Source organism: Serinus canaria, chromosome 3 (assembly GCF_022539315.1).
Source record: "Serinus canaria isolate serCan28SL12 chromosome 3, serCan2020, whole genome shotgun sequence".
Classification (NCBI taxonomy): Eukaryota; Metazoa; Chordata; class Aves; order Passeriformes; family Fringillidae; genus Serinus; species Serinus canaria.
The window spans coordinates 32548877-32566844 of NC_066316.1; the positions used below are offsets into that span (position 1 = coordinate 32548877).

The 17968-nt window shown below is 38.3% G+C and overlaps 1 protein-coding gene across 2 annotated transcripts in view; it reads left to right on the forward strand.

Moving 5' to 3' along the window:
* Nucleotides 1-17968, forward strand: part of PRKN (parkin RBR E3 ubiquitin protein ligase) — a 678491-nt gene that overhangs the window by 547762 nt on the left and 112761 nt on the right. For both annotated transcript variants that reach the window (XM_030235709.2, XM_018915631.2), the window contains exon 8: nt 9300-9361. In XM_030235709.2, coding sequence (XP_030091569.1) covers nt 9300-9361 — 62 coding nt within the window. The remainder of the gene's footprint in view (nt 1-9299; nt 9362-17968) is intronic.

The window sequence follows — 17968 nt, forward strand, 5'->3', positions numbered from 1 at the left end:
ATAGTGCTCTTGTATCTCAATTAAAAAAAATAAAATCACCTGGTAATGGCAGGAGCCCTAGACTTGTCCTCTTTGATGTAAAGAAACTGTAGAAATTACTTCTGTTAATTAGGAAGCATAAAGAAAATGGGTTTTCTGCAAAATTTGATTTGGCAATAATCAAATCTTCTCATTTGCATGGGAAGAAGGGAGTTTCCTTTTTTATTTTTTTTTGCTTCTGGAGCTTCTGTATGTGAGCAGTAAAGATCATAGCTCAATTTCTCATTACAGACAGACAGCATGGAATTTGTTGTGTTACATGAGTTTGTTATTCACTGACTTTACTGAGAATTGTGTGGGTGAATTTACACCTATAATTTTAACTGGAATATTGAGCAAGCAGATGGTACAGACTACTCATCAAATATGTTTGCACTACTGCATGGTTGCCCTGAAGTCTCAGTCTCTTGGGCAATACTGAATTTTATTTCTTAGAAAATTTCCCCCCCCCTCTGAAGGACTCTTTCCACAGTTTGTCACATAGCAGTGCAAAATACACAAAAAAACCTCCCAAAAATAACAAGCAGTGACTTGCTGGCATTGCAGGACTCAATGCAATTCAGGGTTTGAATGCTGATGCAACTAAACATTACTTGCTCAAGTGTGGTTTAAATGTTGTTTTAAATGTGCAAAAAGGAAGCAAGGAAGTAGGTTCTAAACTGAAATGGCAGGTCAATATTCCTGCTGATATTTTTTGTAGCAAAGATTAAAAGAAAGACCTTAGCAGAAAATAGTTAATGTGGTCCATTACTTCTAGTCATTTGGCTTTAAAGCATCATTAAAATAGCAGTGAGTAACAGCACAGTGAAAGCCAGAGTTGTGTGCAGTGTGAGAAAGCCAGACCAGCAGAATTTGCTGCAATCACTTCATCTGATCCTCTCCCAACTCTGATGCAGTCCATTTGCACAATTCTTTCACAAGCACTTCATGAGAGTAGAAAAGATGCTCTGTGTCTTTGGAGGGGTTTAAGAGCACACAAAATTTAAGGGCACACAAAGATGTAACCTCTTCAGCTGGGTAACTAACATCCAACATCTCTAGTGACTGGTTAGAACAGGACAGGTGTTGTGTCCTGACAATCCAGCTTTCATGAAATTTTCTTGGTGAATATCTTCAGCAGCTTTTTTGATAGCAGAATAATGTATAGGTCTTTTTACTGGCTTCAGCTGTGAGAAGTCAATCAAAAAAAAGGCAAATTAACATGATACTGTTTGATGATGTCATTAATGAATAGAAAATGACATTTCAACTCTGATTTTTTCCTAAGAGAATAGGTTTTCTCTTGCATATTGACCTTAGCACAAGTAGCCATTAAGTATGTCCTTTACAGGCACACAGTCTTTTTAACAAAAAATTACATTTTCTGTACACAGTCAATTTTTTTGTTGTTACAGATCCCTGTAAGCCCCATTCCCTTAATTGCTGCTGTGATAGCTTGCTTGAGCTGAAGAACTGCTCCACCATTTGTAGTTTTAGAGAGATTTTTAAAGACTTAGAGGAAAGATCTTCACCATGTGAAGATTTTTGGCATGACCTTACTAGAGTCAGACACCTCTGGGTACAGAAACCACACACAAGCCTTGCTTGTCATCTTCTCTGGTTCAGCATTGCCCAAGTAGAGATGAGCTTTGCAGTCTAAATAAAGGCCTGCTGACTTTGAAAGGACAGACTTCAATATTTCTCGCTTTTGAAATAAGCTTTTTTCTTTTTTTTTTCCCCCAAACCAATCTAAAATATTGAAGCACTCTAATGTGTCTTGTTTTGGGCATATATTTGTGTATCTTCTCATCTAGATTATTGTACAGAAAAATAACATCTGCACACTGATGATCATTAAAATGGCATGAGTACAGGTAAAGAATCCCATGTAATTTTTTAGCTCACTTTGTTTGTTTTTGCTGGATAGGTAGTTTTTTACACCAATTGTAAGGTGGCCAGTACAAGAAATTTAGGTACTAAATAGTTGGCTCCCAATTTTCAGGCATATGGCTGACAGATTTCATGAGAGGGTTTTGAGTCTGATGTGGGATTTTATGATTAATGTTGGTTAGAAATAATTGATGCTCCAGATGAAGCTTTGTGCCCCTGTGAACCCTCTGCATTTTCAGACTTGCAGATGTCTGCATGGGACTTGAGGTGACAAGTTATTCACAGGTCTGTTTTTTGACCTTTCTTTTTTTAAAAATTAAATCTTTTTATACAAAGGAAGAGGTATGTAAATATAAGTGTACATATACAAATGAACAAAGTTCTAAGTTTTTCTACCTTAGGAAATTGTGTGGGCGGCAAGGAAAAAATTCAATAACTTACTATTTACCAAAGTATTGCTCATGAGTGTTGTAAGAAAAATAGTGATAATGGCCATAGTAAGATATAGTAAGTATATCATTTCTGTAGGATCTGTGAGAAAATAGTTCAACATCTTTTCACACTGCACAAGCAGTATTCCAAATATAGCCTTATATGCTTATATTCTACAAATTACCTACTTGATATTCTTCATATTACCTTTTCTCTTTTCAGTAAAATATTTATGCATTCCAGACACTCTCACTTTTGTCTTTGTTCACATTCACATAACATTAAAAGGGAGAAAAGGTCACCTGTACCATCTAAACATTTAATTAACACAAGCACAGTGAAGTCACTCCATACTTTGAAATCACGGTCAGTTCCCATAGGAATGGCCACACTGTCACCAGCACAGGGTTGTTTATCCTGGAGGAGATGCAGGCAGCAGAAAGGTGTGGGGCTCACAGCAAGATTCCTGTTAGTTGGATAGTTTGGGGGAGACTGGGAAAGTGGTGTAATGAATTAATGGGCCCAAGTTATGGGGCTCCAAACCTGCTGAGTTCTTTGTGAAAGTCTGGTCTGAGCTCAGCTTCCACACTGCCCTGTTTGCACTCCCATTGCTGTTATCCTCAGTGCAGGGCTGTGCTCCTCCTGCCATTGCTGCTCAGCCAGCAGTGATGTCTGTGCTGTGCTGAGTAACTTGCACTCACACCAGGGTCCCACTCACTGTCCCACTGTAGCTGAGGCTGGCTGTGCTCTGGATGCACGCTGCTGTAACAAGCACCCCTGAGCTGCAGGATTCTCCAGCCACCTTTCCTTCCTGTGCATTCCCCACAGGCCAACTTGCACTTCCCTGTATTTTTATAACTCTTGCTGTATTGCAAGTCCTGCCGTTATAGTGCTGCACTGCCAGATTTTTAGGATTATGTCTTTGAATACAGAACACTTTTTATACCTATACTAAAGTCAGGGGAAAAAAAGCCAACATATCCATTAATTTTCTAAGCATGAAGTGGTTATTCTCAAGTATCTAAAACGTTTTCCAGTGGCAAGCTTGGTTTAGCAATTAGCACTATGAAAAGATATCCTTTGAAGGCCACTGATAGGTATCTGTGCATGGTTATGTTCAGAGCCCACAAAAGGGATGTACTTTTCAGAATTAACAAGTGTCGATGCAGGCATAAATTCTAAGTGAGAGAAATGGAAGTTGCACTGTGCTCATAATATAAATGCTTAGCTTGCTTGGAGCTAAATGTGAGGGGGAAATTTACAATTTGCATGTTCCAATGTTAAGCATGTGTAGAAATTATTGGAATTGCAGCTGTTGACTGAAATTCAAATATGCTAACTTAAAAAGTCTACAAGTTGCTTGTATAAATCTTGCCAAGTCATCTGAAACTCCTCACTTAATGGAAATAAAGGTATTTTTTTTGTGCCTGTCTTGGGTGGTGGGAATTACCCTGTGAAAGCATGTATTCCTTCTATCAACTATAAAGGAAGCATGCAAGGAATATATTAAACTCATATAGCCAACACTTTGATGGTTAAATGCATTGAAATGAATCTCACACAACTATACCTTTTGGGGAAAGATGAAATTCAAAATGCAAAGCATGAAATAATGCTGCAAACCTATGGTAGAAGAGGTAGCACACAGGCCTGCAGTGGAGACACATTTGGTTGTACCTGTGGTCAGGGAGGGCATTTTGTGATTTTCTTTGACCCTCAGAGTGATTGAGCCAGGGCACCTCCATCCAGGTGCAGGCAGGGCAGGGCTGTGGGGACATCAGCTGGACAGCAGCCCAGCCACACGTGGGTGGGGCAGGGCTGACAGGGGGTCCTGGCTGGGACAGGCAGGGCTGGAGGTGCCATCAGGGCACCAACACTCAGGTTACTTCTCAGGTGGCTCTATTTGGAGCAGCTGTCATATTTTGCTTCCATTTTGCTGGTTTATGCAATGTTAAAGGCTTGGTTTGATTTTTCCTTTGCCTTCTCTCTGAAGAACATAAGTCATACAGAGGGATAATTTAAAGAAAAAAAGCAGAAGCTAATTCTGTCTGAGAAAAAATATGTGAAGATTTGGGTAATTAAATTGGTAGTAGTTAGAATCATAGTTTAATTACAAGTGTAGTTGAAAGTGTGTGTTCAGACCAATTGAAATCAGGGTATTTATGATGTTAGGAGACATCAAACCATCCTTCCTAAATCTTGCTTCTTTATTCTTCTCTTGGAGATACATGTATTTCTATGAACAGATTAAAATATGTTTATGAAGAGAACACTGCAATGTAAATTGCAAGTTTACAGTTACACATTACTGTAGCTTTAAATGCACCTTTCATTCAAAAGTACAGCATTTGGAGTTAAATTATAAAGCAGTATGGGAATCAAGTAACAACAGAATTATTCAAACAAGTAAACTGGTGTACGATGGAATCTGTTAAAGCAAATAAAATGCTAAATTTAATTTAAGTAATAAAACTTTAAATAGAGGCAAAGAAATTACTTGTGACTTTATAAAGCTGCTGCTGGTCCTTTGAACTGGACATCATCCCGTCATTATTTTCCTGCTTAGACTTAGGCTCATTCCTAAAACATCAAATTAGTTTTATGCATCTGATTGCTCTAAGGTCAGTGGAACTATGACAGAGTCAAAAGTGGCATTAAGGCATTAAACATTTTCATGAGTTTTACATTTCTTATATCTTGTTCTACCTTCATAGTTAGCAAGAACCTGTAAGTCACTGCAGGTGAGAACAAATGTAACACATAGGTTTGAATGTGAGCTGAAAGAGGCAGCAGATGAGCCATTTAGCTGCCATTTTATCAGTCTGCAGGTGTCCTCAATCCTGAGTTTTGGCCAGTTGTCCATGCTTTTGCACTGTATCCTTTCAACACCCCTAGGTGTAATTATTATTGATTGGTTTTTTTAATATTCCCGTTGTTTGGTTTATGTCTGTGGAAATTTCATGAAGGCTTGTACTTTTCAAGTAATAATTGGGAAGAGAGAAGTGAAATTTTTTGGTAATTGTTGAGACCATTAATGGCTTCTGTAGGACAGAGGGCATAAAAACTAATCCTCAATGCATTCTATAGAAAATAGCAGAAAACTGTAAAGCACAGTTTATTTATGTCATTTGACATGTGCTAGTTTCACATCAAAGACTTAGAAAATACACCTTTCTATAAATGTTTGGTGAGTACAGTTTGCCATTGAAGCCATCAGGTGCTGTGCTTAACTACTAGTAATTATCAAGGTTCCATGTGTGTTTTCATGCACACTAATATGTTGGTGGATATATGGAGGAATTTGTGGGTGAGATAAAATATAGTTCTTAATGGTTTTGAGGAGGGAGGGGTTTTTTTAAGTCTCTTTATGTTTTATTTATGGGATGGTTATTTGCCATAACCGTTGTCTCTAGTCACAGTGCAGGAATTTAACATAATCCAAGACTTTCTCAAAACTCACAGATATTTGGTAAAAAGAGGTTACAGTGTTAAACCATGTTTTACAAAGGTCCACTTACAGAAAAGAGGAAATTAAAAATAGAAATAAGAAACATCAGAAATATGCCTAGAAATATTTAAATAGGAAAAAAGAAAAGGAAGATTTCTTTTTTTCCTGATATTATTGCTTCTGAAATGTGACAATCTGAGATGACTTCTTACAGACAGCAGACTGTTAAGATGTGTCAGTATTATTCAATATTGTATGCATTTGACATTTCTGAACTCATTGCTGGAAAGAATCATGCCAACAGTGACATAGGTTTTAAGCTCTCTCTCTTTGCTAGTAACGTCAGGATCTGTTGTATAATCAGCTAAGCAAGATCCAAGGAAAATCTGAACTATGAAAAGATTCAAAACTAGGTTGGGCAAGTCTCTGAAAAACAGACTATACAAAATATTCCATTTCAATGAGGATGCAGCAGTGAATGACTAGTAACACTCAAACATGCATGTTTTCAGAGACTCATAGAATAGTTTGAGTTGGAAGGGACATTTAAATGTTATCCAGTCCCGCCCCCCTCCAATAATCTTCAACTAGGTCAAGTTTTTCAGAGCCCTGGCCAGCCTTACCTTGAATTGGGCAACCCATTCCACCCTCACCACAAAAACACTTATTTCTTATATCTAAGCTAAATCAACCTTCCTGATAAAGCCATTTCCCCTTGTCCTTTCAACACAGACACTGCTAAATAGTTTGTCCCCATCTTTCTTATAAGCCCCTACCAAGTTCTGGAAGCCTGCTATAATGTCTCCCCTGAGCCTTCTGTTTTCCAGGCTGAGCAATCCCATTTCCTAATAGGGCAGGTACTCCAGCCCTCTGATTTTGGAGACCTTGCTCTGGACTCACTCCAACACATCCACATCCTTCTGATGTTCTGGGGACCCTGGAGCTGATCCAGCACTGCAGGTGGGATCTCACCAGAGCAGAGGGGCACAGTCCTCTCCCTGGCCCTGCTGCCCACACTGCTTTGGATGCAGTTCAGGACACATTTGGTTTCTGGACTGCAAGTTCTCCTTGCCAGTTCATGTCCAGCCTCTCACCCCCAAGTTCCTCTTGGCAGTGCTGCTCTTAATCCATTCCTGCCCAGCTTGTATGGAAGAAAGAGAGGATGCATCTTAGTTCATAAAGGGGAGATTATATAATTTATGTGTGGGGGTAGAATGGGATGGATTTCTGGGGGAGAAAAGGGTACTCGGGAAACATGATTTCAAGGAGAATGGAGAGAAAAAGTTCTTGCTAGGGAAGAAAAAGGAAACCTTCCAATTTTAAGGAGTTTAGTGAATAATAAATTGGAAAGGATAAGAGGGAAGAAAGAAACACTTGATTGAAGTAGGAGCTGTAAGGACTCCAAAAGGCAGAATGCAGTTTAGTTGGTGTTCTAAAGCTGACATCTGTCAAAGATTAACAGGCAGCCTTACATGAAATCATAATTATCCTCTACATTTAGAAATTCCTATGGCAGTATGCAATCAATGCAGATATTTTCAGGGAAAATCATGTGCAAGAAAATATATTGCTAATTATGTAAGAACTTGAGGCTAAGAGTGAGGAACCATGTTTTATACAATAAGTTTTGATTTGAAACACAGAGAAGACAACAGTTCTGGACTAAAACTCAGGGCTCAGGTCAAGGAGTTATTGAGACAGAGTTGGATGGAGATGTAAATCCCAGTGAGAATACAAGGAAGTGCTGCATAGCAGTGATTGTGTGGTAGGAGTAGCAAGAACAATTAAGTGCATTGAGAAAGTGAAAGAATAAACAGCATGGAGAAAATGAGAAAAGAAATTTTAAAGTGATGCACAGATTATGGTTCTAGAAGTTGAGGAGAATAAAATCTGAATAAGAAATAATCACTTAGAGCTAAAACACATGTTCAAATATGTGAATACCTTTGTGCATGAGGAAGAGGTGGGTGAAAAGAAGCTTGTAAGAATATCAGAGGTTTCATTAAATGGGAATAAATACCAATATTTGGAAAGAGACAATTCATTAATAGGCAATTCTTACTATATGCTTAAACCTGGGCCAACTTCAAACCTTGTCTTACTTTTGTAAGGGTTTGCTGATGAAGTTGTGTCGATGGTGCATTTTTCACCTACTCCTCCTTAGAATGAAAATAGAACATTTACCAGTAAAAGGTTGACTTGAGTAACATTTAAATCAATTCCTGAAGTGGAAAAATAATGTGAATACAAGACTTTTAATACTGTAATTGCTCATTTTTTGAACATGACAATGTCTATTGTTCTTGTTATTGTTAGAACATGTCTATTGTTCATTTTTTGCCTTTTTAGTTATGTTGCTTTCAAATGTAGTCTTTGCCTTCCCTAAGATAGCTATGCCAAGAGAAAGTGGGAGTGTGGGCCATGTCTCATTGGCCTTGAGTAAAACCATGGTGCTGGTAGTTATGATAGTTATGTCCAAATTCATTTGTATTCTTTTCATGGCAGTCATTAAGAGTGAAAGATAACTATTTGTATAAGCATCAGCAGGATGCTTATACAAATACAAGGATGCTTATACAACCAGGTTTATAAAGACCATGGATCCTCCCATTTTCTGAGAGGAACTATGTTCTTAACTCCTTTTAAGGAATTTTCTCTGTTCACAAAAAGATGCTCCAATTTATGGTAAAAAGAGTAAAGCCCAGATAGCTCTCACAGTCTGTTCTTTCATCCCTTGTCAGGAATTAGTCTGGTAGTGTACAAAAGTCATTTACAAAGGTAGTTACAGCACCCTTGGACTTCATTGCCAGGAAGGGAACCACAGTCTGAACAAGTGACTGAAGTGCATGGCAGCTAGCAAGACATATTCTTTCTTACTGGCTGGTACAGATGGGAAAGTCTGCAGTGATTGAAAATCAGCCTCATTGCAAAATTCTGGTAAATCACTCCTCTGTCTGTCTTCTGGGTTCGTGTGTTAACACTGGGGGGTTACAGCCATATATATGTGAAATGGGCTGTCCTTGTGACAGCCAAAATTAAGCAATCTGTGGGGCCTATTAAATCTTTCAGGGAATCAGGGAAATCATGCATTATTCTTAGAAATGAGTCCAAACCTGTTGTGGGAATCAGAATTCAGCTTTGGGCAGCTCCAATGTTTTGATGTGAGATCCTCTTTTAACAGGCTTTTTTGGCTTACACAAAGGGTTGGCGGTATCTGGCAGACAGTGCTGCCCTTTTCATCTTGCTTTTGTTTGTAGTCCTTTGGGGAAAGGGTTAAAATATTTGGAATATAACCTTTCTAAGTGTTCTTGGTAGCATGCTCAGAAATGTAGAGGGATTATTTGATAGATGGTTTTCAGTGTTCTGGTGCCTGCAGAGCCATGGCTAATCTTTCTAATCTTCTCTATCTAAGGTAATCTGTATATTCTATCATCTCTGCATCATTGTGCCTTATGCTGAAACTGCACTGACAGGAAGCTCTAAAACGCCTACTTTTGTTTCTTTCCAACAGCTGGCTGTCCAGATTCCTTGATTAAAGAGCTTCATCACTTCAGGATTCTGGGAGAAGAACAGGTGAGTTGGCATCTCAAAGGCAGCGTCTTAATGTCATGAAAGATAGACGCTAATGAGACAGTTTCATCTCTCTCTGGGGAAACAGAGTGTATCTCATGACCCCCAAAGACCTGAAATGTGGGGGAAAACCACACAGGAGTTATATGTGAGAGCTGGGGTTTTTTTCATTCTATCCATCAGCCTTGACAGGTTATTAATTGGTACATCTGCTACCTGCCACAGTTTTTCAGCTTTTGACTACAGCAGTAAACAGACTCTCTAAAGCAGCAGACAGACAATCTGACTACTCATGATATTATCCATCCCTTTGTGTGTCCTTTTTTCTCTTTTGAAAGAGTGTTTTTAAAATTATCGCTGTGCTTTGCACTCAGAAAACTATTTCTGTAGAGAGACTTTAGGAAAGCATAAATGAAGAATGCTTTACAACACTCACAAGAAGGTCAGATATTATTTTGTCAATAATGAAATTAACATACAGAGGTATCGAGAAATGGCCTTAAATTTTGAGAGACAAGTTGAATTTTCATGCACTCAATTCTTCTGAAATTCAAGTTGTCTTTTCCACTGAAGTATCCTTCCTAAGGTAGTGGTTACAGAGCCTGAGTGCATGACACAGAACTGCAGGTGCTAGGGACCCAGGGGCTGAAAGCCCAGCATTAGTGTGTTGTACAGGACACTATCCACATCTTTTAATGAACCTGGCACCAAGGGACTTGCACAAGGGTGTATGAGGGCTGTGACAAAGGTGGGAGCAACTCCTGAGGTGTTAATTCAAAGGCTTGTTTCATCATTTTTAATTTAGATTGTATTGTCAAGAACACCCTGTTGCTTCTCCTTTCCCTGTCACTCTCCCTCTTTTTATTACAATTGTGGCTGCTGTTACAAGTTCTGGACTTCCAATTTTCCTCCACCTGCCCCCCACTTCAGCTGTTATGGAGTCACAAGTCATGTTTCTCAGGAACTCAGCTTTTCCTTAGCAAGAGATACTGAAAGCAGCAATCTGGTGAGATTGAGGATTTAGGAAGAGGAAATAAAAGAAATTACAACCAGGATTGATGGGCTCAAGAGACTGATTAGAGCTACCTGACAAAAGGAGGGCAGAGTGAGATGAAGCTTGGGTGGAATGAAGAGATGGGGTTGTTCCATTGAAGGGGTTGGGAGTAGAAACCAGAATGACAAGGTTAAGGGTCTGACAAGGAGCCTGGACCAGGGGCTGGAAGGAAATGACCAAATGCAGAAGCTTGCTGAAGAGGCTGGTAAATAAAGGAAGATCTGCACTTAAACTGTGTGAATAGGTGAAGTTAAGCAGTCTAGGAAGAGTTGGGCAAAAGGAGAAATTTAAAGGAAAAGTGAGGCACAGCTAAACCAAAAGGCTGCAAGTGTGAGAGAGAGGACTGAATCAGACAGACCTGACAGCTCCCCTGCAAAAGCCCTAAAATGGAGTTGTGGACCTTAGCCTGACTAAAGATCACTGCCAGAGCAGTATTTAACTGATGGACTTCCTTTGCAAATAGTGATCATTGTCATGAAGCTTGAATTATTCCATTAGCCCATACATTTATAAGGATTGTTGCAAATATATTCTGTCATACAAAAGCATTGTTATCGTGAGTCTACTGAAGACCACAGTAGCTTTTGTTTGAAGTTAGAACACACATTGATAATCAGGGAATAAATTGGGGCAAAACCAAGAGAAAAAAAAAAAGTAATAGATCTAAGTGAAGAAAGGAAGGAATTACAGACAAAGTCCTTATTCATGTTACTATCTATTTATTTCCTATATTTATTTAGTTAGATATTTGCTTTTTAAAAATATCTAAGATGTTTATTTTTCTGTTATGCCTACTAGATAGAAAAAATTAATAATAAATTGTAAGGCTGTTTTATTCAGACTCCTTGCAATTTCAGTATTATAAACCATCATATATTTTCTTCCATTCCAATCAATAGCCAAAGAAAAATAAGGACATGTTCCTGCTTCATATCCAGTCTTGATTTATTTTTAAAGTGCTTATGTATTTAAGGCCAGATTATAAAAGCAGAATGGACTATTGTGATAATCTGTTCTGATCTACTTTAGAATACACATTACATGACTTTTTTGGATTAATTCTTGTTTAAACTGCAGTATATTGCCTAGAAAAGTATCTATTCTTTGTGTACAAATCACTTGCAGACTTCAGATCCTATTATACTTCTCAGTAGTGAAAAACAAATTATTCCCAGCCTCTTTCCATTCCACCACTCCACCAGCACCAGTATGTTTCCTATGTTGCATGAAACTCCCATTCCTCAGAGTTTAAGCCAAAAAATCCTGGGGTCCCTCTTTTCTACACTGAGCATTTGTTTCCTGTAAATAAAAATATAAATAAACTGACCATACAAATGCTCCTATAAATGTAAATACTTACCATAGGTAACATTTGTTGATATCATCAGGAAAGAAAGGTTTTGAGTGGCTTTCAGGATTAAACTTCTTAAAAACATTTGTCTGCCTGACTATCTGAAATATCTTTATATAAATGTAAGCACTAATGCCAAACTAATGTTGTGAAATAGAAGTGTGAAGAGTTGATGATTAATATTTTCTTAAAGGAGTTGTATAATCATAAGGCTCTTGTTCAAATAATCAAACTTGGTAATCTCCTGGACGTGTAAAATTTCCATGTCTTCTATTCTGTTAGGAACATATATTATGGGAAATTTATTCCAGGTGGAAAGTCTATCTTTGAAGGCTTAGCCACTGGCAATAAGATATTTTTTAAAGAGGGAATCAGTTTTGGACTTGAAGGAAAGATGCAATTGTAGTCTGCATGCTGAAATGGAAGAGTACAAGCTTCCCTGGTACATGATGTGCATTGTGGATACGTAACCTACCACATAAAACCAGCTTCCAGAGTAATTGGGAACACAAATACAGCCACAGATTGCTGTACCCCTTGATACTTGACTCTTTGAGATGGTGCCAGAGAGTCTGACCCAGGAAGAGTCTCCAGAATCAGCTTTGTCTGGTTACTTTTGGAGCCCCTTGTCACAGACTCCTGCAGTCCACTGAGGTCTGTACAAGACAAAAAATTATCTCCTGCTCATGGAGTCCCAGGCGAAGGGTGAACCCTGAAGTTTTTTAATTGCCCAAAGCTCTGCTGAGCTTTCTGTTGCAATTTGCTCTCCCTTTTCATAATCCATCTATTTCCCCTAGCTTAATGGGTGCAGCCCAGTCTCCTGGCTAACTCTTCCCTTTCTTAAGTATTTGAGATATAGCCAGGATCAGATTGAAAGATTTAGTAAGTGGGGAGCTGTTGAAAAATAGCACAATGTAAGAAGGTCTCCTGCAGTAGCCATTTGCCCTGTCAGGCTGGCTGCCTCTGCAAGTAAATGTTTCTACAAGTGGTGGTAGTACAAGCTGCTTACAAATATATGCTAAAAATGCACCAAATATGGGCTCTGTTCACACACAGTGGAAAGCAGGTAATTCTACAAGCCAATGCCAGAAACAGCAGAGAAAACATTCCATTGTATTCCAAACATAAACACCACAATATCCCAGCATAGCAAGATGACTTGCAGTGAACTGTTATGGAGTCTCCCTAATGACTCTATGAGAAACTTCCCTCTTGTCCCCAAAGTGATAAAAAAAAATCTTGTTTAATTGTTTAAATGGAATATTGTGATTCATGAATAAAATAGCAGCCACATCTGAAGGCTGGAAGGGAAATCAAATAACACGAGAGCAAGCAATCTGCTGCTATACCTGAGTGCCCCCAACAGGTCACAGCACAGATGAAGCAGAAGACTTCTAGCGGCGGGAGAGGAAGCTGCTCGGTAATGTATAGCTGCGCCTCTCTGTTACATCATCTGCTGTGACAGCTTTGCAGAATGTATTGGCCAGTTCCTTGATATTTTGACAGGGGAACGATCAATTTTAACAGATCTCTCCTATCAGCTGCTACTGAAACTCATATCATTGCTCACTTTTTTTTAGAACTGTTGTGAGTGTTTATATCCCTGGAATCTGAGCAAGCCTGAACGGAGACCATTTTTGGGGGAGGGGGTTGTTTGTTTGGTTGGGGGATTTTTTTGTAGTATTTTGGTTTGGGTTTTGGGGAGTTGGGTTTTTTTCCCCAGATTTCCGTGTCAATTAGGGAAAACTTATGCAAAGGAATACCCTAGAATACCCTGTTTTGAAAATCTGCTCCTCAAATATGATGTGGGTTTGTGCTAGTTTTCACAGTGAGCTGTAACTTTAGGAGATACAGAAATCAAATATGAAACGAACACAGCATGGTTAGAGATCATTTAACCTTAGTTGAGGTCTGGAAGGATTTTATATACAGTAAAATAGTGTGACTAAGTTGATTTTTTTTTTTTTTAATTGCAATACTTGCCGGAGGAATTTTTTTTTTTTCAAGTGCATGCTACTGAATATTCATGTAAAGTCTTAAAGAAATTGATATGTATTTACCCATTCAGGCAAAAGTAATACCATATGACAATTCTAATTAACCAGCTGAGCTTAGTACAGGAAACTGTCAAATATGATCAACAAAGTGCTTCTGAAGTATTTCTGGGTTAAGATTTTTGATAACTACACTTGGAAGTAATATAAGCTACATTTCAGTAATTCTAATCAGTTAAAGAACAAAATAAATTTTTACTGGATGATTTCTCCCATTCATAATTAAGCCAAAGCTATTTTGTTAGCATTCCAAAACTTTTATCTTTACAAGTGTAGTTCTTACACTTTTGCTGCTTCCCACCCAGTCCCTTGGCTTCAGATACTATTCCATGTAAGTGATACCTACACACATCTCTCTGTTCCTGCCACTTTCCCATCTAATATCTCTTTTCTCTCCATCTCATTTGGCTCACCTTTTGGATTTGTCACCACAGTCTCATCACTTACTCTCTAAGACTGAGCTACTGCATTTTAACTCTTGATGCTCTTTACACCACCTTTTTTTTAATAGCTGGAAGTTCACAACAAACTTTATAATCTTGCAAATTCATATGAAGTCTAGTGATATGCCTCTCTTTCCTTCCTATGCTATACCTGCCTGGACTGTCTCCTAACCACCTTCTTCCCTAACTCAGAGGTAATTGAGTTTCATGAAAATTCCTCAGTTTTGTCTCTTCTGGATTATAATAACTTTAGCCTTAAGTTCTTGTCATAAGCAGAATATCTCTACATTTTTACACTTTTTGAACTTACTGTACAGTAGGCAAGTGAAAGTCATTTATTTTTGGCTCAACAGCTGAAATAAAGAATGAAGAGAAAGAAAATAGAAGGTACTTTGTCAAAACAACTTTAAAGGATTTTTTTTTTCTGTCAAAACAAAAACAAGTGTAATTTTACACTGAATTTAAATTTCTCATCCACCCGGCTTTTATTTAATTCAGAGGGAAGGTTTGAACCCCAGTGTTCAGGATCTCAGGTACACTTGGAAGTTAGGACTTCTTCCACCCCTTGGATAGCTTTGATCTGCTTTCAGGAAATATGCATTGCTCACTCTTGAGACCTGAGAATTGGGAGCCAGTATCTTCTGCACTGAAATGCAGTTCCACAGTCTGCAACAGCATCAGCTGAACATATTTCCTTGCATCAGTTACAGCCTTGATGGCTGTTCCTTTAGCAAGGAGCGTGTATTTGAGCTCCACAAGGGTCAGAAGAAACCAAATGTTTATCTCTGGCATCCAGTCTATTCACACTGATCCCCCAAATACCTGCTGGAAGATCACAGACTTTCAGTAGTTTGTAAATGCAGTGCTAAGCCCTACACTGTGCTCGTTCTCCTTTCTTTGTTGTAACAGATTGTGCTTGCTTTTATATCATTCCACTAACTGCAATCTTCCTTTTTTTCTCCCCATCTCTACTCCAGTTTAATATTGTCTGTGAATTGTGGTGCACTGATCTAGTAAGAGGTTTCTTACCTAAATATTTTCTTCAAACAACTGTTTGTAGCCAGTTTTCCATGACCCCCCCCAGTCAGGCAAATTCCAGCCCTCTAGAAGTGGTTGTCTTTCTTGTCTCCTTGGGTGCTCCTGTGGTAACAAGGAGCTGATCCTCTGAACTTGCTCTTTCAATTTGATCAGGGGCCTGCAGAGAAGCCCCAAAACTCAGGAAAAGTAAATTATGGGTACTCCATGGAGAGCCATGTCAGTCCATCACTTTTTAATCTGTGTTTTAGATAACACATTTGTAAGTATTTTTACTAGTCCAAGGAGTACTACTGGTTTTGTACTGTAAGTTGCCTAATTGCATTATGGAACTAATTCTTGGAGGTTTTGTACGTGCATAATACATATAAATAAAGTGCTTAGTCTACACTATGGACTAATAGCCTCCACAATCTAATTTTGAAACACACAGATGGTTATTTGATTTATAGGAGCAGTAAAAACAATCTGACTCCAGAAAGTAGATTTGCTTTCCTCTGAGACTCTTACATGCAGTTAAAGAAACAAGTAATTGAATTACGTTTCAGAGATTTGGGCTTTACATCTACTGTTATACTTTTGTCCAAAGTTGTCTGCAAGGCTGCTACTGAGGAGCTGCTTTTAGAGGGGAGGGAAGGAAAATAAAGAGAACACCCAAATTCTAAAAGCAAAATTAAAATGGCTCAGGGTGTTTGTGGTGTGTCAGGGGGATTGGAATAAATGACCTTTAAAATTCCTTCCAACCCAAATCATTCTATGGTTCTATGATATTAAATCATAATTTGTAAACTGGCATGGCCAGGAATCACTGTGTTCATGAAGTGTGTTTTGCAGGAGTTTTGTGCATTCAGGTGCACTTCAGTTTTGTTTTAGTATCTGAATCTCAATGTAACTGAAAAGGCTGTAGTCTGTAATTAACCTGTTATTCCTGTGTCAACCCAAAGATTTCATTTATATTACCCTTGATTTACAACATCAAATGATTGAATTTCCACTGCTTGAAAACCCAGTATCATGCTAAGACTCAAGGGAAACCATCCCAACCTGTAAAGTGGAGTGCAGGGAATAAATGGTCACAATTACCCAGCCTCGATGTCTAAGTCATACTGTGAATTATAATCCAAGGGCCCTGACAAGTGTTCACTAACAAAGGTTGAACAAAAGAACTTCATTCTATGGTCAAAATACCATAAGTAGAGCTTATAAGTAAAGCTTTTTCCATTTCAAATTTTATTCCTTGGAAAGTATAGATTTGGCCTAACTGGGACAATTCACAATTTGAGGGGAAGGTTCACAAAGGCATGTAATTTTCAGAGAACAAACAGAATGCTTCACAACCATCTTATTCATATACCTTTAGCTGTCTTAGCATCACTTTTCTAGAGTAAATTCTATTTATGAAGCTTTGGGGGTTTTTCCAAATAGGCATTAAAATCTATAGTTCTGGGGGAATCCAGCAACTATTTACCAACCTGTATTTCTGAAGGCCTTATTACAGTAGCACATAAATGCCTGACATGCTTTGTCTGGAAGCTGCTTTCTAGCAGCAGTAGATGGCTGGTGATTTCTGTGTAATTTTATGCCACTCATTACCATAGCATTTGACGTCCTCATGACTATTAATGGATTTTGCCTCTTAACAGTACATTGAAATCAGCAAGTATCATTCTTCCTCTTTACAAATGGGCAACTGATGAGAAGCATAGATTAAATGACTTATGTGAAAGCCACAGGATGGCTGTGCTGCTGCCAGGAATGAAATCAGGTGCCATGAATGCCAGTTCCATCAAATTTCCCTTATATTATACTTTGTAAGAGGCTTTTCCTAAAAATAATTGGAGATACTTTCCTCCTTGTAGCATGCAGAGCAACTTTACACATGATGAGTGCATCTCTAAATAGGAGGCACACTGATAGAAATTGAGTAATAGTTTCTGTGAAATACTTTGAATGGACAGAAGAGCTAGATTAATCTTTCAATGACAGCCCTTCACGTGTTAGATACCTAGCCTAAGTTAGTTTTCTCAGTTTCAACCATAGCACTTCCATAGGGTGATTGATCTTACCTATCTTAGACATCATGTCTAAGTCAGGATGAATGCCCTCCTTGAGATCTTATTTCTGCTCATTCACTTGAAGCCTTGTTTAGGCTAGATGTTTAATTTTAGATGAGCTAAAATTCTGTGAGGTGGTTCACAGTCTAAGCTATTTAGATACCTAATCCTTGGTTTTAAAAATAGCTTAGGACAGGTGAGTTAGGATCAGAATTATTGGAACTAAATCAGCTATTGTAAGAGTCACCTAATTTCAGGTGCCATTATCTAAGAAGTTGCCTGATCTCTCATTATTTTTAAAAAAAACTTGAGGGCACTTGAGGTCTCAGTTCTTATGCAGATGTACAAATATAAGGAGTAAAGATGAATTTCATCTCATCTCTCCAGTTAATTATAAAAGAAGTCTTCACAACCTGTGCAACTATAGGCATCATCACTATGGAAATTCAAACTAAATTAAATGAATTCTACATTAGGTCTCCAGTTAAGAGGTGAAGTAAACCAGTGGGTGTTGTGTGCTGTAATATTCTAAAGTATCTCATCTAGATGTATGATCAAAGCACATCATGGGCTCCAAAGACATTTAAGGGCTTCTGAAAACTGACTTGATTAATGGATT